Here is a 22479-nt window from a genome sequence, read left to right on the forward strand (position 1 = left end):
AAGAACTGCCTCCCTTAAAAAAAAATATCGGCTTCATACAGATAATTCTCCTTCACTGGACATTGCATTTTTAAAATGTGCATCAGCCCTCACTCTTTAAAAAAATTTAATTATTTTTAGTTTTATAAACTACCTCTACAATCACAAGAAAATTTACTCATTTTTCTTTATACAACCATATAAATGACCAGCTAAAAATTGACTTCTATAATAATGAATATAACTAATTAGAAGTATAAAAGTGAAAGAGATCTACAAATGCTTAAGAAGATTAGAAATGTCCAGAGACTTGAAACAAAATCAAACAAATTACAGCAACAGAAGCAATTAATGTAAAATATCAAGAAAAATTTAGGCTACAATAAAGCAACTTATATTTTTAGAAAAACTATACATGGAAGGCATGATAATTCAAAACCTGATTTCCCTTTTAAACATACGTAAAAGAAAAGCTGTCAAAGTGACAAGCTAATCTTACTTCCCTAATATTAAATGACTCTAGCGTCAGAATACACACTTTGTACAATAACAATCATGGTGTCTCTAAAGTTTGAAACCTGCGGAGACTAAAATGGCTAATTCCCCAAAACTACAACTATTTATTCACTACTGTAGTGGATACTCTAATCCATCACTGCCCAACAGAAATTTCTGCAATGATGAAATTGTTCTTTATGTGTGCTGTCCAATACAAAGCAGTCCAATACATGGGGCTACAGAGCACTTGAAATGTAACTAGTGCAACTGAGAAATATTTTAATCTTATATCATTTCAATTAATTTTAACTGCCACATGTGACTGGTAGCTGCCATACAGTGCAGCTTTAACCCCTCTGTGTGTACGTAAATATATATTTAAGGTGTTTGTTTTAAAGGGTCTCTTTAATATTTGTTCACATTCACTCTTTTCATTATAAAATAAGCTTCTACATAGAAATGAGTTCACTTCCTTATGAGTTCAACTTCCTCAGTGAAGAATATGATAAGTGGATAAACAGACAATCAAGGTTTGATAAAAGATACTTTACCAGCTCCGTCTGAATCCTCTACCATTGGATTTATTTCTACCATGGTTGCATCATATTTCAGAAAAAGGTTGTAAAGCTTGATCATGTTTTCTGCTGCAGAATCCACAATATTGGCTGGAAATCCCATCTTCTGTGCAAGCTGAAATTAATTTGTCTCTTTATTATAGGAATGCTGTATACATCCAGTCAACATTAAATTATTACAAATAAAAAACCTTGTAGTTTATCATTTAAATAATAAACATGACTCATTTATGGTCAAACATTAATCACTAAAATAGCATCTACTATCACTAAATGGTTAAACAAAAGTTTTTATTCAAAATCCTCACAAAGCAGGTAGTATGCCCATTTTACAAAGAAAGAGATTCAGGGCTTCCCTGGTGGCGCAGTGGCTGAGAGTCTGCCTGCCGATGCAGGGGACACGGGTTCGTGCCCCGGTCCGGGAAGATCCCACATGCAGCAGAGCGGCTGGGCCCATGAGCCATGGTCGCTGAGCCTGCGCGTCCGGAGCCTTTGCTCCACAATGGGAGGGGCCACAAGAGTGAGAGGCCCACGTACCGCAAAAAAAAAAAAAAGAAAGAGATTCAGAGAGGTCAAATGACTTGTCATTCGCCTCAATTCCTGTTCCTGTGTTATTCCATAGCCTCCATACTACCACTAAGCCTTATGGCCAACCTAAACTGAAAATAGAGACTTATATTTTATTAAAACTACATATAAAAGGCAGACTGATAATGCAAATGGTCCAATGGCCAAAATATTAACTCACCCTATTTTACATTTTAGGTAATTTATGAAGAGTGTCTACCAAGCAATGAAGACACATCCAGTCAAACAAGTATTATCCCATTCATTCAAAAATCTACTGAACACCTAATATATGCTAGATTCAAAAGATATACAGGTACTTAAGCTTCTAATCTAGTAGAAAAGTTTACAGTCTTGAGCAGAGATTCCTCCCTAAATATACCTGAAGAGCTTTTTTTCCCCTTTCAATATTTATTTATTTATTTTTGCCTGCGTTGGGTCTCCGTTGCTGCACATGGGCTTTCTCTAGTTGTGGCGAGCAGGGGCTACTCTTCGTTGCGGTGCACGGGCTTCTCATTGCGGTGGCTTCTCTTGTTGCGGAGCACGGGCTCTAGGCACGCGGGCTTCAGTAGTTGTGGCGCATGGGCTTAGTTGTTCTGTGGCATGTGGGATCTTCCCGGGCCAGGGATCGAAACTGTATCCCCTGCATTGGCAGGCAGATTCTTATCCACTGTGCTCTTCAGGGAAGCCCTGAAGAGCTTTTTTAAAAATGCATACACCAAGGTCTCAACCCAGAAGTTGTGGTTCACAAGTTCTATAGTGGACCAAAACTCCATAATATTTTAAAGTTGTATAAGCAATTCTGAACCACTGGTATAGAAGCCACATGTCTCTTTTCTTATCCTAACTGTTGCAGCTGATCAGGAAACCTATGGAGTAGTTTTTTCCTCTCTTCCAATTGCTATCTAAGGCTACAATACATCTGACTTTCAATAACAGAAAATATTAAATTCTTTGAAAGTGAATGTGATTCTTGCAAGAAGACAAATGCAAATAATTAAATGAAAATAAAGTGGATGATCAAACTAAGAAATGTAATTTTGGGTTAAAACATTTCAAAAAAAAGAATAATGAGAAATAAAGTACCATTTCATTTAGAAAGATTTTCACTAGGTTACAATCTACTGTTTTAAATGTAAACACCTGAGAATTACAAAAGAATTCTGATCAGCCCAGTATGAAATTAGTTTGTCTAGCACTGTGCTGGGAACTATTTCTGTTCATCCATCACTCAAAAAGGTACAATCTTAGTAGATTATTCCTTCAAGTATTCTTGTAAATCAAGTGTTTTCTTTCTCATTTAAATTTAAGTCTCCAGTCATCACTCTCACATAACTACCTAATGAATCAAATCTCTGTCCCCTTTAAACATTTATACCATTCACTTGCCCAAATGACTTTCTTCATGCTTTAGCAGGGAAATCTTTGTATCAGTCAAAGTTCCTGCTCTACTGTACTTCAATACCATAAGCTTCTTTTGACAGTTTCCTAATAAGAGATGTTAATTTCATTCAAACTTTAATATTCAAACTTCTTTTTAAGATGGGTCACTCATTTTTTATATATAAGCTAAACAATTTAATAGCAGTATTACAAACATTAACAAGCAACTCTCACAGGCCATAATACTAAACTTCATGGTTAAGTTTTTCTTTTGGGGGGCTTTTTCTGGGTGGGGTGGGAATCGAATGGGAGGAAGAGGCACACAAGAAGGATGGTACAGAAAACTAGTGAAACTGTAGGCAAAATTTACCGAGTATGTACATACACTGAGAGAAAGTCCACAGCTTTAAACAGATTCTTAAAAGCGTCCATAAAACCCCCCAAAAATAAAACCACTGATCTATCGTAGGGATATATGAGACAGTGTCCCTACCATTCCATACAACTTACAGGAAATAAAGGGGGGATAGGACATGTTAAATGCCACCATGGGGATGTAAAATCCAGACTATGAAAAACAATAAAGTATAATTATCCCAGGTTCTTCAACAAAATGAAAGAAAATGAAGAAAGTGAGGGAAAGGAAACCTATAAACTAGAAGAAGACCTATGAGACCTATTAACCAACCACAATGAAAGAACTTATGTGGATCCCAACTCAAACTGTAAAAGAAAAAAAAAAATTGAGACAATTAGGGAATTTGAATGACTGGGTAAGTGATGATATTAAGAAGTTATAGTTAGTTTTACTAGGAATGGAATGGTATAGTGGCTATTTTAAAAGAATCCTTATCTTTTAAAGATACATAGTAAAATATTTATGAAGGATATGAAGAAAAACTCTTTAGATACTTCTAAAAAGTTGCAATTTCAAACTACATATTAACATGCCTTGACACTCAAAAAAAATTTTTAAGAAGTTTTGTCAATCACTTCACTTACACAGTTAATTCTCTTTAAGGGTTGTAATTATCCAATCAAAAGCTAGAAATGTTTCGGAGTACAACATACCCGAACAGCTTGTTCCTTTTTGATGCCTTCTACAATATCAATAGGTTCTTTAACTATGGCCTCAGGAGTCTCAGCAGCAACATCTTCAATGTTGACACCACCTTGAGAACTTCCTATCAATACAGGACCCTAGCAGGAGGGGAAACAGCCAAAATATCTAGATTTTATTTTGGAACCGTCAATAAAATCTTAAAATCTATTTGTGTACACTATCAGACTTATACATCTATCACTCCCCACTATTTTTAAATTCCCTTGAGAATTTATCCTTGCATCACCTGCACAATGCCCCCCCAAGTGTTCAATTGAAATAATGGAAAAGAAGTGAAAAGGAAGAGGAAGACAATGGCTCACCTGTGAGGGAAAAAGATTAAAAACAGATACAAATGTATACCAAACAACTTAATATAATCATATACATATGTGAAATATAACCTATGCATTTTTCACAAGAACTGAAGGGACATTAAAGTATTGTTTAAAGAACATTAAAAAAATCATAAAACAGTTTACTGATATTTAATAGGGAAAGCCTAATGAACAAAAGGTCCTGATTTTATAAGCTCTAGCCCTACTAGAAGTCAGTAAAAAAGAAAGCTACCTACCTTGAAAGAATAGCTCTGGCTATTATCATGAGCAATATAAGAAGGTAAGATGATAAATACCAAACAATTAAGTTAACTTTTAAGTCTTCTAAAATCAATCAAGAAAAAACAAAGTAAAATTATCTAATAGATTTGCTAATTTATGCACAAAACCAGAAATAATCTTAACATGCAAAAACAAGGAAATGGTAAAACCATGCTACTAAAGATTATTTAATGCATCTGGAAAGGAAAATGATCTCAGCAGTGTAATCTGGGAAAAAATGATACAAAACCTTAGATTCTATTCTCAACTGTGTTTTTTTTAACATAAAGTGTGCTTAAATATGCACCCTCCCACTATTCACACAAGCAGAAAAAAGATAAGAAATAAAACATTAAATGATAAGACTTTCGTTATTTTATGTGTCACTATTTTAAAAAAAATTTCTACAGTGAATATATTATTCTTAATCCAGAAAAAAAAAACCTCAAAAGACTAATTTCACTTTTCTATCCCAGTACCTAAGTGTTTCAGTAACAAATTCATTTCAAGGTATAATGTAAAGGAATAATATTATATTCATTACTGTTTGGAGAACAATACAGTCTTTCAAATCCTCAAAATATGGCAATAGCCAAAGGGACCAGGGTGGGGGAGGCAGGGTGGTGGTGGTGGGGGTGGTGGTGGTGGAATTTATAATTTTTTAAAGAGAGTTAACTGTTATTTAGGCAAAAAAAGGTTTAAGTATCAGCCCTCCAGGAGAAAAACTGGGTGGTTGAGGAACAAGGATGGGTGGAAGATTTGTATTTCCCTGTACATCTTTGTACCTTTTAAATTTTATACTGCCTGACTAGATTTCAATATACATGTGTAATAAAGAATTTGGCTGGCCTTTGTCCCCAGTGCATGGGAGGCAACTTCTAAACCCTCCCCTACATCTGAGAGTTTATGTTAATGAGGTGACTCACAATGGACCCCTAGATAATACAAAGGAGATGACTCAGGTGGGCACTGACCAGGTCAGAAAGACTAATGATGTGATTAGAAGGTTGGAGCTTTGAGCCACATGATATCAGCCTACACTTCCAAGAGGGAAGGAGGCCTGGAGATTAAGTTTAACTTAGTGGGCAATGATTCAGTCAACCATTCCTACTTCATAACCCCTGCACACCCCCACTGCCACTACCCAAAAATACTCTGGACATCAGGGTCAGCAAGATGGTGGAAAAGAAAGCCCCAGATTTTGCTCTCCCACAGAAACACTAACTTAACAACAACAATATATGACCCCAAATGCCTATTAGAGAAAACCAGAAAACAGTTAAGAAGTTGCAGTACTCCAAGCAAGTTCAACTGCAAGGAAATGGGTAAGAAAAGTCATTTTATTTCATCTAAGTGAGCCCCTCCCCCAAGCCAACACAGCTCAATATCCGAGAAATAGCCCAATGTGGGGCTTCCCCCTTGGGAGGGAAAGAGAAGAGTGAAATGTGCATCTAACATTTCTGCTTTTCAGGGGTCTGTCCAAGGAGCTGGTTTCTGTCTCACCTGACTTGGAGGGCTAACAGCGAACCTGCAAACTCTGAATGTCTTGTGGGGGAGAGGCACTGAGAACAAAATAAAGCTCAGCAGCTTGTGACAGCACCAGAGAACTTGTAATACTATAGATAGAAGCCAACACAGCTCACCAAAGTTGGAGGAAAGCACCCAACTCATGGCTTTCTTTTTAACAACTCAAGGAAGTAGAAAAAGAAGAACAAACTGAACCCAATGTTAGCAAAAGGAAGGAAATAATAAAGATTAAAGCAGAAACATATGAAATAGAAAATTTTTTAAAAAACAGAAAAAAATTAGCAAAACTAAGAGTTGGTTTGTTAAAAAGATCAACAAAATTGACTAACCATTAGCTAGACTAAGAAAAATAGAAAAGATTCAAATAACAAAAATCAGTAGTGAAAGAGGAGACATTACAACTGATGCCACAGAAGTGAAAAGGACCATAAGAGACTACTATGAACAATCAAACACCAACAAATTGGGTAACCTAGAAGAAATAAATCCCTAGAAACATACAATCTAGCAAGACTGAGCCATGGAGAAATAAAAAATCTGAACAGAGCTGTAACAGAGAGATTGAATGAGTAATCAAAAACCTCCCGACAAAGAAAAGCCCAGGACGAGATGGCTTCACTGAAGAATTCCACGAATCTTTCTCAAACTATTCCCAAAAAAAAGAAAACTGAAGAGGAGGGAACACTGCCGAACTCATTCCATGAGGCTAGCATTACCCTGTTACAACATCAGACAAAGATACTACAGGAAAACTACTTACCAATACCCCTGATGAATATTGATGCAAAAACTCTTAACAAAATACTAGCCTACCAAATTCAATAACACATTAAAAGGATTATATATCATGATCAAAGGGGGTTTATTCCTGGAATGCAAGGATGGTTCAACATAGGAAAATCAATCAGTGTACCACACCACATTAATAGAATCAAGGTCAAAAAAACCACATGACCATCTCAATTGCTGCAGAAAAAGCATTTGAAAAAATTCAACACCCTTTCATAAAAACACTCAACAAACTAGGAAGAGAAGGACTACATCAACATAATAAAGGCCACACATGAAAAGCCTACAACCAACATCATATTCAATGGTGAACAACTAAAAGCTTGCCTTCTAAGATTAGGAAAAAGGCAAGGATGCCCATTCTCACCATTTTATCCAATATAGTATTGGAAGCCCTAGCTAGAGCAACCAGACAAGAGAAAGAAACAGAAAGCACCCAAATAGGAAAGGAAGAAATAAAATTACCTCTATTCACAGATGATATGATCATGCATATACAAAACTCTCAAGAATCCCCCCAAAAACTGGCTAAGAATAAATGAGTTCAGCAAAGTTACAGCACAAAATCAACACACAAATATGCCTTGCATCCCTATACACTGACAATGAACAATCTAAAAAGGAAATTAAGACAATGATCCAATTTATTGATATAATAGAGTCAAAAAGAATAAAATAGTTAGGAATAAACTTAACCAAGGAGACAAAAGACTTGTACACTAAAAACTACAAAACAACGCTGAATGAAACTGAAGAAGACACAAATAAGTAAACATCCTGTGTTCATGGATTGGAAGACTTAATATTATTAGAATGTCCAATACTACGCAAAGCAATCTACAGATTCCATGCAATCCCTATTAAAATCCTAATGGTATTTTTTCCCCAATACAATCTTTTTTCCACTATCCATTTTTTTGCAAAAATAGGGGAAAAAAATCCTAAAATTCACATGGAATCTCATAGGACCCTGAATAACCAAAATATCTTGAGAAAGAAAAACAAAGCTGGAGGCCTCTTACTTCCTGATTTCAAAACATATTACAAAGCTATAGTAATCAAAACAGTATGGTTCTGACATAAAGACAGACCTCAATGGAACAGAATAGAGAACCCAGAAATAAATCCTCATATATATGGTCAAATGGTCTTCCAAAGGTACCAAGGCTACACAATGCGGAAACGACAGGCTCTTCAACAAATGGTATTAGGGAAACTAGATACCACATGCATAATAATGAAGTTAGACCCTTACCTTATACACATACAAAAATTATCTCAAAATGGATGAAAGACCTAAATGTAAGACCTGAAACTGTAAAACTCCTAGAAAACACAGGGGAAAAGATTCATGACATGGGATTTGGCAATAATTTCTTGAATAAGAGAAAATCACAGGCAACAAAAGCAAACTATACAAATGGGACTATATCAAACTTTAAAACTTCTACACAGCAGAAGAAACAATCAACAAAAAGGCAACCTAGAGAGTGGGAGAAAATATATGCAAACTGTATGTGAGAGATTAATATTCAGAATATATAAAGAACTACAACTCAACCAGAAAACCAAACAACCCAATTTAAAAATCGGCAAAAGACTTGAACAGACATTTCTCCAAAGGAAATACACATCTTAGCTTAGGATGCTATAACAAAATACCAGACTGGGTGGCTTAAACAACAGACATTTATTTCTCACAATTCATGGTTCACACCCATACTACTCTCCTTATCAAATGGTTCTTCAGCCACACCCTTCATAATTATATTCCAAATAGCTTTCTAGTTTTTTGCAATATAGGCAGGGTGAGAATTTTCCAAACGTTTAAATTCTGATTCCTTTTTGCTTAATAATTCCTTCTTCAATTCATTTCTCTCTTCTCAAGTTTTACTATAAGCAGTAAGGAGAAATGAAGCCACCCCTTCAATACTTTGCTTAGAAATCTCCTCAGCTGGGACTTCCCTTGTGGCACAGTGGTTAAGAATTCACCTGCCAATGCAGGGGATATGGGTTCGAGCCCTGGTCCAGGAAGATCCCACGTGCTGCAGCGCAACTAAGCCCACACTCCAGACCCCGCGAGCCACAACTACTGAGCCTGCACACCACAACTACTGAAGCCTGCGCCCCTAGAGCCAGTGCTCTGCAATAAGAGGAGCCACCGCAATGAGAAGCCTGTGCACCGCAATGAAGAGTAGCCCCCACTCGCCGCAACTAGAGAAAGCCCATGCACAGCAACGAAGACCGAAAGCAGCCAAAAATTTTAAAATTAATAAATTTGTTAAAAAAATCTCCTCAGCTAAATATTTAATATCATCACTCCCAAGTTCTACCTTCCACAAAACACTGGAACATGAATACAATTCAGTCAAATTCTTTGCCACTTTACAACAAGGATCATCTTTTTTGCATCATCTGAAGACATGTTCTTCATTTCTGAGACCTCACCAGAATGGTCTTTACCATCCATACTTCTACCAACATTCTGTTCATGATTATTTATATAATCTCTAAGAAGATGGAAGCTTTCTCTGTATCTCTACTTTTTTCTTTCTGAGTCCTCACCAGAATCAACTTTAAAAGTCCTTTCATGGCAATCTCAGCTTTTTCTAGCATGCACCTCAAAACTCTTCCAGTTACACAGTTCCATGACATTGGCAGTTAGGGCTTCAATATATGAATTTGGGGGGAGACATAAACATTCAGTCCATAACAACATACAAATGGCCAACAAGCATGTGAAAGGGTACTCAATATTATTAATCATTGGGGAAATGCATATCAAAACCACAATATAACCTCATACCCATCAGGATAATTTCTGTCAATAATAATAATAGTGTTTGTGAGAAAGTGGAGAAAATGGAACTCTTGTACCCTGTTGGCAGAAATGTAAAATAGTGGACTCACTGTAGAGAACAGTATGGAGGTTCCTCAAAAACTTCAATATACGATCCAGCAATCGTACTTCTGGGTATATATCCAAAAAAACTGAAAACAGAACCTCAAATAGATACTTCCATGCCCATGTTAACTGCAACATTATTCATAATAGCCAAGAGACAGAAGAAACCTGGATGTCCACCAACAGATGAAAGATAAAGAAAATAATGTACACACATACAGTGGAATATTATTCATTCTTTAAAAGTAAAGAAATCTTGACATATGCTACAACATAGATGAACCTTGAGGACATTATGATAAGCAAAATAAACCAATCGCAAAAAGACAAATACTGCATGATTCCACTGATATGAGGTATCTAAAATAATCAAAATCTTACAAACAGAAAGAATGGTGGTTGCCAGGAGTTGAAGGAAGGGATAAAGGGGAAGGTGTTTTTCAATGGATACAGAGTTTCAGTTTCACAAGATGGAAAATGTCCTTGATCTGTTGTAAAACAATATGCACAAAGTTAACATTATTGTACTGTACACATAAAAGCTGTTAAAGATAGTAAATTTCATATTCTATGTTTTGACCACAACTTAAAAAATAAAAACAACTCGACTAGAAACTCAGTGGGCTTTTGTGGTTGCCAATATTCTGTGTATTGTCACATATCAATATGTCAGGAGGGTGACACATCCCTGAAGCAAATGGAAACTTTATGCTTGGGACTCTCCCAGACCTTGCCCTATGCATCATCTGTCCATTTTGCTGGTTCTGATTTGTATCCTTTGGCAATAGTAAAACTGTAATCACAAGTGTAGTATTTTCCTAAGTTCTGTGAGTCATTCTAGCAAATTATGAAACCTGAGGGGTACTAGGAATTCCCAAACTTGTTGCCAGCTCGTCAGAAGTGAGGGTGACCTGGGGACCCCCAAACTTGAGGCTGATGTCTGAAGTGAGGGCAGTCATGTGGAGGACTGTGCCCTTAACCTGTGAAGTCTGGCTCAATTCTGGTTACTTGGTGTCAGAGCTCACCGCAACAAACACAAAAAATATTTAATAGAAGAATTCGTTGTGCGTTTATGAGACTAAAGAAGAGAACAATGGCAAGCTTAAGTCAAGGGAAATGTTTGAAATTAAAGTCTAATTTTTACTTTCTCTATAAACTTCAAATGAAAAGGTATTCTTCATTTTCCCCATGAAAGGCAATTCAAAATTATAAGCTTTTAAAGAGATCTAAAGAGAGAGGAAAAAACTCAGATTTAAGAAGAATCTATCAACTACTATCATGCTATTAAAGTAAAATACAGATAAATGAATCTACTGTCATGCTATTGAAGTAAAATATAAGTAAATTAATCTACAGATAACCCCCAAATACAATTTTATTCAACTGAAAAGGTAGAATCAACAAACTTTTAAAGTATTTGAACATTTTATTCTAGTTTTACTGTCCTTTTCTTTTCATATCTACTGATAAGAGAAGTGAAGAGCCACATAAAAGGCAGCACTACTGGGGGAAAAACGTTTCTCACTAAAGCAATGATTAGATCTCCAAGAGTTCGCTGTAAGTTAGAGAAAAGTCTAAAAAAAAATACATATGAAATAATAAATATATAAAAGAAAGTGAACAAATTCTCTTTGTACTAATTCCCTGACCAACTAGAAAGAAACCCCAAAATTTATAGCCAATTAGTCAGAAGAAAGCTTACATAGGTAAATAAAATAGAGATCAGTTAAAACAATGACTGTAGTTTTGCATATGATCATGACTGCTGAATGAACTGGTGCTTCTGTTTAAATGATTTGGTTTTAACTTTTAAATCTTAGTAATAAGCTTTCACAACAATTTAAGTTCTAGCAAAGAACTGTAATTTCAAATAAATTAATAATGCTATTTTCACTTTCTTAACCTAAATTCCTCTTTTCTTGTTGGTCTTACAAAAGGTTTTGCCTTAAAATGGATTTGAATTTAAAATCATATGACAAAGAGGCCACTTAAAATAAGTATCTCTTTTTAAGAAAAGTATGGAAAATAAAATTTGGAATTCTCACAGCACATTTTATATTTAATCCAAGCAAAGTAAAAAACTGACACAGTTAAACGTACCATTCATTTACAGCAGATTGCAATGTTTTACTAGGAAAATAAAGCAGCAAATGTGATTTGTTAAATCAGATTTGTCTCAGTCCAGAAGTTCCCAACAGGCACTGGGAAAATGTTAAGAAATCTGATTTTTAAAAAGTACCAAAACACAGAATAGGAATTTAAATTGATTTTTTTTTTTTGGCATGTCAACCCCATGGTACATATCTGCCCAGGCTTCCTGATGCAATACATACAAAGAATACCAGCAGAGTTTATGATTCATCTTCTGAAAACAGATAAGCAACAAAAGCAATTTTTAAAGATCAGTTAAGTCCTCGACTTCCCTGGTGGCGCAGTTGTTAAGAATCCACCTGCCAATTCAGGGGACACGGGTTCAAGCCCTGGTCCGGGAAGATCCCACATGCCACAGAGCAACTAAGCCCGTGCGCCACAACTACTAAGCCCGTGTACCATACATGCTCTTCAACAAGAGAAGCCACCGCAATGAGAAGCCCACACACGGCAACAAAGAGTAGCCCCCACTCACTGCAACTAGAGAAAGCCTGCATACAGCAACCAAGACCCAACGCAGCCAAAAATAAATAAATAAAGTTTTTTTTTTTAAGCCCACATATTAAAAAAAAAAAGATCAGTTAAGTCCTAAGCATATGACTTTAATTCAATCAAAATGAGCTTTTCTTTTTAAATAGCCGACTTATTTTTTGTCGTTTAATAAGAACCTGTCCAGAGGGAATCCCAAAATAGTTCTTTTTACCCCAGAAGTAACACCAACCAACTCCACATTGGCCTAATATGATAGCATCAAAGCACATTATAATGTCTTTGGCCAGATAGTTCAACTAGTACTACTGAATTTTTAGCATGAATTATTACAACTATATATTACTTGTGCAAATGAAATAAAAACATTTTTCCTTAATAAGACTCAGAGTTCTCCAAAAATTCAAGTTCTTAAAATGAATTCAAATTTGATCATTTTTCCTAATGCTTTAACATATCTTTAATACAATATATTCACTGTGTTATATTCATATCTTTAATAACACATATTCAGTTTGCTACATTTATTCTAATCAAGATGAGCTACTCTGTGCAATATTACAGGACTCATATCTCAAACTGTCCAGGCACATACACCTTGTTCCTGGCTATAACAGAAAGTAAAAACATTAATAACTAACAAAATGATAGATGTTGATATATAACATCAATGAAAAGGAAAAGAAAATGTAGTGAAAATAAATGAATTTGTAAAAACATAATTTTTGCAAATATTTGTAATATATAAGGTTATTGTCATGGGATTTCTAAAGTAACTTACAAAACTAAATTCTATCACATAAAGAAACCTACAGAGGTAAAGACATCACTTACGAACAAAACAATGTTCTTTAATCTTATATTCTGAGCGGGTTTTTACTACCATCTAGTGTTATACCTTAAAAAATACTTTCTTATAAAAATTCAAAGTTACAAAAGATATTTTATAATATCACTCAAACATTACAAGAAAACTTAATGAACTGTAAAAAAAAAATCACAATATGGAAAATAGCTATTTTTAAAAGAGCTGTTTTATATAAGAAAACATTTTCATGACCCCTTAAAATTTTTGTTACATTACTAATTACGTAATTAGTGATGTTCTACATCAAATCCTGACTAGGGCTACCAAATATGTACCCAGCCTGCTTCAAAAGACAAGCTAGTTACTACACAGATTCAGCTCATAAAAGTTAACCAATGCACTCAAAAAGCCAGATAATTACACCATAAAATCACTGTCAATGCCCTTTCCAAGCCCTAGGTCTATGAAGGAATTTTCTCTTCATGTGATGCCTTAAGTTCATTGCTAGCATTCTAAGTTCCATAAAGAGAGCAGAGCAGAATAAGGTTATGCTCCTTAGAAGCATACTGTTTCCTATTGAATGCCATCCTTGAACTTACCAAGTATCAAATCCTCTTGTGAAACAAACCGCAAACTATCAAAAATACAAAGAGGTTGAAAAAGAAAAAGATGAAGCCAGGGATACACATTCTCTTAGTGGTTCCAGAGACTTTCTCTTTGGTTAGAATACCTTACTGTGCTAGAAATTATTTTCTCAGTCTATGGAATCTAAAGGTGAATCAGAAATGATTTAAGCTGCTCTTAGCAAATTAACAATTCGGAAATTCTGTGGATTTTATTTCAGCATGGTTTTGCCTACAGTTTTTATTACCACAATATTATAGTATTAAGTCTGATGGCATTAATCATGTTGGTTTTTAAAAATGACATAAAAATATTGTTCCCATGACATATACAAATAGATTATGGACCATACCTTTTTAACCCTTCCTATAATCAACTTTTGAACTTGAATGTAATAAGATCATCCTAAATGTATCATGTCTACAATTACTCACTTGAAATGACCTTTCCATTGTAATAGCAAAGTAGTATTCTCTCCTGGGATATCTTCGCTCACAAACCAATACTTGATTGCATATTCTGCCCTTTTCTCCTGTTTGCTTGGTAAACAACTTTCTCCCAATCATCTGTGAGGAAACAGCTTTTGCTTCTTCTGGACTAAAATAAGAAAAAGAACTCAAACTCTTTTCTCCTCCGACTGAGAAAAATAAAAGCACATGACAGTCAAAATCTTACCTCATCTAATATTTAAATCTCAGTATTTTTATCAATTCAATAATAAGGGGCATCTTTTACAAATTTACATTGTTTTCTTTAATAATGGTGTCTGTATGTGTAAAACATAACTTACGAGAAAACTATCTTCACTCCCCCTTTGAGGCCACTTTCAAATGTTCCTTTTCCTCTACCACCAGCTAAAACTTGTGCCTTTATCACAACATCTTTTGAACCTAGAAGAAAAACACTTCTATTAGATACAAAGCATGGAGCAGCATGCAAAACAGAATATTTTGTTATTAAAAATACATATTAAGCAGTGTTATTAAATGTAGTAAAGTCTCATTTACCCACAATGTCAAAAAAGGAGGCATTCCATGTATATATATTTTCTAGATTAGAACACTAAAACATTCACCACCTAAAGACCCACAAACTTAAAAAAATGAGCCACTCATATTAAGCCATTTCTTAAAGCATACTGAAAATAATTTTACCTTTCCCTGATACTTTAAATATCTAGTACTTTGCAAGGTACTAAAAGTACAAAATTGAGGGTCAAATGTCTTCCTAACAATTTCTTCCCTCTATTGATATGTAAACTTACTACACTATGACAATTTGAGTTATAAATGCTGCTTTGAGTAGAACTATACCATGACTTTCAGGGAAAGTGCCACTATTGATACCAATTCACATTGTCCCACTAACAGAAAGTCCTGTTAATATACATTCTTGAGCTGTACTGTTGTAAGAGGACTATCAGGAGTTAAGGTATGTTTATCAAAAGATTCTAGAATGTTACACTTCTAAGTCTTTAAAACATTTTTTAAGAAATACTCTGAATTTTTCTTCTTTAACAGGTAAACTGGTCTGTCTCTTTTCTTCCCCTTTCTAACATGCTGAAGAAAATTACCAAACTAGCTGTTTAAGCCTAGGTACTACTCTTCATGACCCAGAGCAATACATCTTAGAGGGGCATTCTGTCTCCCGAGACAGGCAGAATTTCAAAGCCTCCTCATGTCACTTCTCATGGTATTTTGCCCATACTAGCAGTGTAACACCAATATTACATTATGAAAAACAATTAACCTTTGAGGTCAGGGTTAAGGACATTGTCTTATTCGTTGTATCCCTAGCACAAAGCAGTTCCTGGGATATAACCACCACTCCATAAATGTGTATCTGAATAGGCTAAAGATGGGAATTCTACTACTGGGGAAAGGCCACTCTCTAACGCACATATACCAAGCTGAACGAGAGCTGATCAAGGAGGTAACAAATAGCTTGTGATCAAACAAATAAGAAATGACCAAAAGTTAACAAACAATTACTACAAAACGTTTAGAAAATTAATGATATAAATGTGTCCACACTGGAAGTGTACACTTAAGTCAGAAGACAGCCCTGTGAATCAGTCCAGGCAGTTTCTTTTTAAAAAAAAACCCTCTTTCTCATACTCCACATCCATTCAGTCAGGAAATCATAGTGGTTCCACCTTCAAAATGTATCTAGAACCTTGACCACTCTTCATCACCTCCATTTTAGGCCCTGGTCCCAGCCACCATTACATCTCACCTAGATTACCCTTGTCCCCAAAAGAATATTCTCAAAGCAGCAGCCAAAGTGCGCATATAACTCCTCTACTTAAAACCTTGCACTGAATGCCCACTTCACTCAGAGTTAAAGCCACAGTCCCTACAATGGCCTCAAGGCCCTGTGTAATCCCCCAGCACCCTTGCCCTTTGTATCATGACCTCTTCATTGTTCACCCCACACCAGCAACTCTAATCTTCCTGTTCCTGGGCATGTCCCTCCATTCCTTTAGGACTTGGCACTGATGCTCCCTCTCTCCCTGAATACTCTTCATCCAGGTATCTGTTTGGGAAAGGTCCTCATTCCCTTTCAGTTTTTCTTTAAGTCTAAATTGTCCATGAGACTTACCCTGATCACCCTACTTAACACTACCAACTGCCCACCCATGACCAATCCCCCTTAGCCCGCTCATTTTTTTCCATAGAAGTCATCACCTTCGAATCATAACATATAATCTTCCCATGTTTATCATTTTTGTTTTGCTCCCCCACTAAAACACAGACTCCAGGAGGGCAGAATCTTTGTTATGTTCATTGATGTTTGCAAGGTCCTGGGAGGGTTCCTAGCACATAATATTTTCTGAATGATAAATAAAAGAACATTTAGAAATCAAGAGAATTCTTATGAATCTAGATCTTCCACTGCTCTTGAGAAACACAGAACTGGAAATCCTGGGCCCTGTAAATGGAACTGACCGCAAGTGCCTTGTTTACACAAGACATCATTTCAATTTGCCACAGTCCCCACCATTCCCAAGTGCCACAACCAATATCAGATGAAGATTAGAGAAAGTTTAGAAATTTCCTTAAAAGTAACAATAATTTTCTTACTGAGAAGACAACAGGTAGTCTCAGGGACTATGGCAAATTAGAGAGTTCATGCCCGAACTAAAAGGAGCAGCCACTAGTCATTCTACCTGTTTCTGGTTACCTGTCAAGTCAGTTTTCTAGTACTTCAGCAATATTCATTTATCTCCAAAAAGGATACCTATAATCCAAACAGTGTAAATGTAATGTAAAAATGGACAACAGTTAAACTGGTGCTCTGCTGGGCTAAATTCAAACATTCCTATTAATTAAGCTAGGAACTTAACATACTCAGCTATTAAGTAAGAGTAATGAATCTCTATTTTTTCAAAAACATTTTATAAGAAGAAGGCTCTTCCCTAAAGTGTCAATTTTCTTTTTTTAAGAAAATAAACTCCGTAAGGGCACAGATGATTCTTCAAAAATTCCTTCTAAAAAAGCCCTTCACGGGGACTTCCCTGGTGGTCCACCCTGGCCAGGGAAGCAGATCCCGCATGCATGCCGCAACTAAGAGTTCACATGCCATAACTAAGAAGTCCGTGTGCTTCAACTAAGACCTGACACAGCCTAAATAAATAAATAAATAAATTTTTAAAAAATAAAATAAAAAAGACCTTCACAACAAAAGAAAAACAAAAAAAAGTAATGACATACAATCTCATCAACTATCAAGACAGGGAGAAGAATTAGAAGATAAATCTGAGGACAACTGACTAAAACAAAGATTTTATTCAATTCCATTAATTCAGTCAACAGTTACATCTACATACCAGACACTGCACTGGAGTTGTAGATACAACGATGAGCAAATCACTCTTGCTAGATTTCGCCCTTTGCTCCAGCCAGACAAGATCGTTTATGGATCCCAAGATTGTCTTTAAAATATATTCACCATCTCTCCTAGCTTTAGTCATTCACAAATGTTGTAAGTATTCCTCATTTACAGTCATCTAATAAAACACTGGAAAAAGGAAAAAGAAGGCAAAGTCCTACTGTATGCCATTAGAAATCTCCCTCTGGGCTGACATTCATTAATTGACACCCTCTGCATGTTTATTCACCCAGAGAGAAATTCTATGTTAACTATACTAGAATCCAAACTGTATTTCCACAGTCAATAGGGAAATCATAAGAACTCTGCCAAATGCCTTACTGAAATCATATTTTCTTGTAACTACAAGAAGGAGGTGGGAATCTGCTCTTAGAACTGACCCCAAATTATAACTACTTCATTTCTCTGTGCGTAACAACCATCCCTTTGATAATCCATTCCAGAAACTTCTCCATGATCTTCCAGCTCATCAACCTTCATTTGTGGACTCATATAGTCTTTTAAAATATTGGAATTAGATTTCTTTCTAACCATTCTTCCATCCCTAACTTCAGTTATTCACAACAGGTGAAACTTGCCTCCAGGACAGTGTTTTCCAACTTTTGTCACATTATGACACACAGAGAAAATGACAGAATTTGTAGGGAATACTGGGGAAAGAGGTCAGAGCTATTTTGGGAGGAATTACCAGCTATAGGGTTCAGTGGCCCCAGTCTCCATGTTAACTCAGCTTCTCTTGCCACCCACAATGACAAGCAATAGTTTGTCACACCTGTAATGCATTTATGCCCTAGTATATTGCTTGATAAGACTTTTTAAATAAATGGGAATTAACATTTTATGAATTTTGCAGTAACTGAGAAGCAAAAATTAGCCAAAGTCAGCACTGGGAATTGCTAGCTAGATGGAAAAAACCAGGTATATTTCTAGGGCACCTCATATCACACCCTGTGCAATTATATCCCATAATCAATATCTTCTGATATTAATGACTCACCACAAAAAAAAAAACAACTGTCTCAACATCCTCAAAGTAGCTAGGAAATACATCTTTTAAAAAGTAGTATTTCTGCTCCTCTAGATTTAAAGGTCCTTATTAGTCACTAATCCCACTCCCATACTACAATCATCATTTGCAGCCTTCTTTGACAAAGACACACTTTCTAGATAAACAAGATACATTCTGTTCCAAGGAGCTGAAAATCAGAGCTGCCTACCTGCTCCTTACTACTTGTAAGTCCTGGTTCCAGAGAACTTGCCAGAAATACTCACAGTTACAGTATATCCTATATATATTAACTATTCCTTTTTCTACAGCTAAAAATCATTAAAGATTTTTACAATGAGTAAAGAAATCAAGAAACTGGCATCTGAATAAATCCTACTCGTTTTATGAAAAAGTTTGTACACAAATTATTTTTTTCTGACAAAATAGTGAAATTTGACTAAATGAGAAAACATGGAAAACTAATTAAGAAAACCAATTATAATAATTTGGAAATAAAAAAAGAAATACTAGCTTTCACTGACTTCATTAAATCAGGCCCTTTAATCAGTGGTATGAAAAACAGTTTATGCCTTCAGCATTATTAAGAAGGAAAGAACTGGTAAACAAAATATGCATCACTCAAGAGATTAAACTAACAAAATAAAAGAACAAAGTCAAGGGTCTGAAATTCATCCTTAAGGACAGAAGGGTAGGATAAGAAAACCTTATACTTTCTCAATTACATTTCCAAATTTTCCTTCTTACTTAGCTGGGTCTTCTTTAGAAATTAACATTTAGGTCATATATATAAGATTGAATCTCAAGAAGGTAGTTAATAAAGTGCCTTTGCAAGAAATACTACAGAAATACAATCATGAGTTTTCTTAAAGTCTTGACCCTTAAGAGCCTCTAACATACATAGAATTTTAAAGGTTAAAATGAGGTACATCTTTTACCATGGACAGGTTCAAACTACAAGACACCATTAATTAACAAAAATTTCAGCAAAAGTAGTATGAATTTACATAAGGCTTTTGCTGAATAAAAAGAAGCTTGCTTGTAATCTGAATAAAAAGAATTGTTTTTCTAAGCTTTCGACAAAATTCAACACCCATTTATGAAAAAAACCCTCCAGAAAGTAGGCAGAGAGGGAACTTACCTCAACATAGTAAGGGCCATATATGACAAACCCACAGCCAACATCATTCTCAATGGTGAAAAACTGAAACCATTTCCTCTAAGATCAGGAACAAGACAAGGTTGTCCACTCCCACAACTATTGTTCAACATAGCTTTGGAAGTTTTAGCCACAGCAGTCAAAGAAGAAAAACAAATAAAAGGAATCCAAATCGGAAAAGGAGAAGTAAAGCTGTCACTGTGTGCAGATGACATGGTACCATACATAGAGAACCCTAAAGATGCTACCAGAAAACTACTAGAGCTAATCAATGAATTTGGTAAAGCAGCAGGATACAAAATTAATGCCCAGAAATCTCTTGCATTCCTATACACTAATGATGAATAATGTGAAAGTGAAATTAAGGAACACTCCCATTTACCACTGCAACAAAAAGAATAAAATACCAAGGAATAAACCTACCTAAGGAGACAAAAGACCTGTATGCAGAGAACTATAAGACACTGATGAAAGAAATTAAAGATGATACAAATAGATGGAGAGATATACCATGTTCTTGGATTGGAAGAATCAACATTATGAAAATGACTATATTACCCAAGCAATCTACAGATTCAATGCAATCCCTATCAAACCACCAATGGCATTTTTCACAGAACTAGAACAAAAAATTTCACAATTTGTATGGAAACACAAAAGACCCCGAATAGCCAAAGCAATCTTGAGAAAGAAAAACAGAGCTGGAGGAATCAGGCTCCCAGACTTCAGACTATAATACAAAGCTACAGTAATCAAGATAGTATGGTACTGGCACAAAAACAGAAATACAGATCAATGGAACAGGATAGAAAGCCCAGAGATAAACCCACACACACACACACACACACACACACACACACACACACACACACACACACAGTCACCTTATCTTTGATAAAGGAGGCAAGAATATACAATGGAGAAAAGACAGCCTCTTCAATAAGTGGTGCTGGGAAAACTTGACAGCTACGAGTAAAAGAATGAAATTAGAACACTCCCTAACACCATACACAAAAATAAACTCAAAATGGATTAAAGACCTAAATGTAAGGCCAGATGCTATAAAACTCTTTGAGGAAAACATAGGCAGAACACTCTATGACATAAATCACAGCAAGATCATTTTGACCCACCTCCTAGAGTAATGGAAATGAAAACAAAAATAAACAAATGGGACCTAATGAAACTTAAAAGCTTTTACACAGCAAAGGAAAACATAAACAAGACGAAAAGACAACCCTCAAAATGGGAGAAAATATTTGCAAATGAATCAACTGACAAAGGATTAATCTCCAAAATTTACAAGAAGCTCATGCAGCTCAATATCAAAAAAACAAACAACCCAATCCAAAAATGGGCAGAAGACCTAAATAGACATTTCTCCAAAGAAGATATACAGATTGCCAACAAACACATGAAAGGATGCTCAACATCACTAATCACTAGAGAAATGCAAATCAAAACTACAATGAGGTATCAACTCACACCAGTCAGAATGGTCATCATCAAAAAATCTACAAACAATAAATGCTGGCGAGGGTGTGGAGAAAATGGAACCCTCTTGCACTGTTGGTGGGAATGTAAATTGATACAGCCACTATGGAGAACAGTATGGAGGTTCCTTAGAAAAGTAAAAACAGAACTACCATACGACCCAGCAATCCCACTACTGGGCATATACCCTGAGAAAACCATAATTCAAAAAGAGTCATGTACCACAATGTTCATTGCAGTACTACTTAAACAGCCAGGACATGGAAGCAACCTAAGTGTCCATCGACAGATGAATGGATAAAGAAGATGTAGCACATATATACAATGGAATACTACTCAGCCATAAAAAGAAACGAAACTGAGTTATTTGTAGTGAGGTGGATGGACCTAGAGACTGTCATACAGAGTGAATTACGTCAGAAAGAGAAAAACAAATCCCATATGCTAACACATATATATGGAATCTTAAAAAAAAAAAATGGTTCTGAAGAACCTAGGGGCAGGACAGGAATAAAGATACAGACATAGAGAATGGACTTGAGGACACGGGGAGGGGGAAGGGTAAGCTGGGACGAAGTGAGATAGTGGCATGGACATATATACACTACCAAATGTAAAACAGATAGGTACTGGGAAGTGGCCATATAGCACAGGGGGATCAGCTCGGTGCTTTGTGACCACCTACAGGGGTGGGATAGGGAGAATGGGAGGGAGACACAAGAGGGAGGAGATATGGGGACATATGTATATGTATAGCTGATTCACTTTGTTATAAAGCAGAAACTAACATACCATTGTAAAGCAATTATACTCCAATAAAGATGTTAAATAAATAAATTAAGTAAGTAAGTAAGTATGCATATGCCCTTCAAGCCAGCAGTTTCACTCCTGGGATTCTGTACTAAATAAATAAAACCATCAGTCCTTAAAAAA

General features: G+C 35.7%; 1 protein-coding gene across 2 annotated transcripts in view; it reads right to left on the bottom strand.

Moving 5' to 3' along the window:
- Positions 1-22479, bottom strand: part of SUCLA2 (succinate-CoA ligase ADP-forming beta subunit) — a 48087-nt gene that overhangs the window by 16711 nt on the left and 8897 nt on the right. For both annotated transcript variants that reach the window (XM_029210445.1, XM_029210446.1), the window contains exons 3-6: positions 14787-14886; positions 14431-14593; positions 4074-4202; positions 1029-1167 (exon numbers count right to left, since the gene is read on the bottom strand). In XM_029210445.1, coding sequence (XP_029066278.1) covers positions 1029-1167; positions 4074-4202; positions 14431-14593; positions 14787-14886 — 531 coding nt within the window. The remainder of the gene's footprint in view (positions 1-1028; positions 1168-4073; positions 4203-14430; positions 14594-14786; positions 14887-22479) is intronic.

Source organism: Monodon monoceros, unplaced genomic scaffold (genome assembly GCF_005190385.1).
Source record: "Monodon monoceros isolate NGI ecotype Baffin Bay Population unplaced genomic scaffold, NGI_Narwhal_1 Super_Scaffold_8, whole genome shotgun sequence".
NCBI classification, from domain to species: Eukaryota; Metazoa; Chordata; class Mammalia; order Artiodactyla; family Monodontidae; genus Monodon; species Monodon monoceros.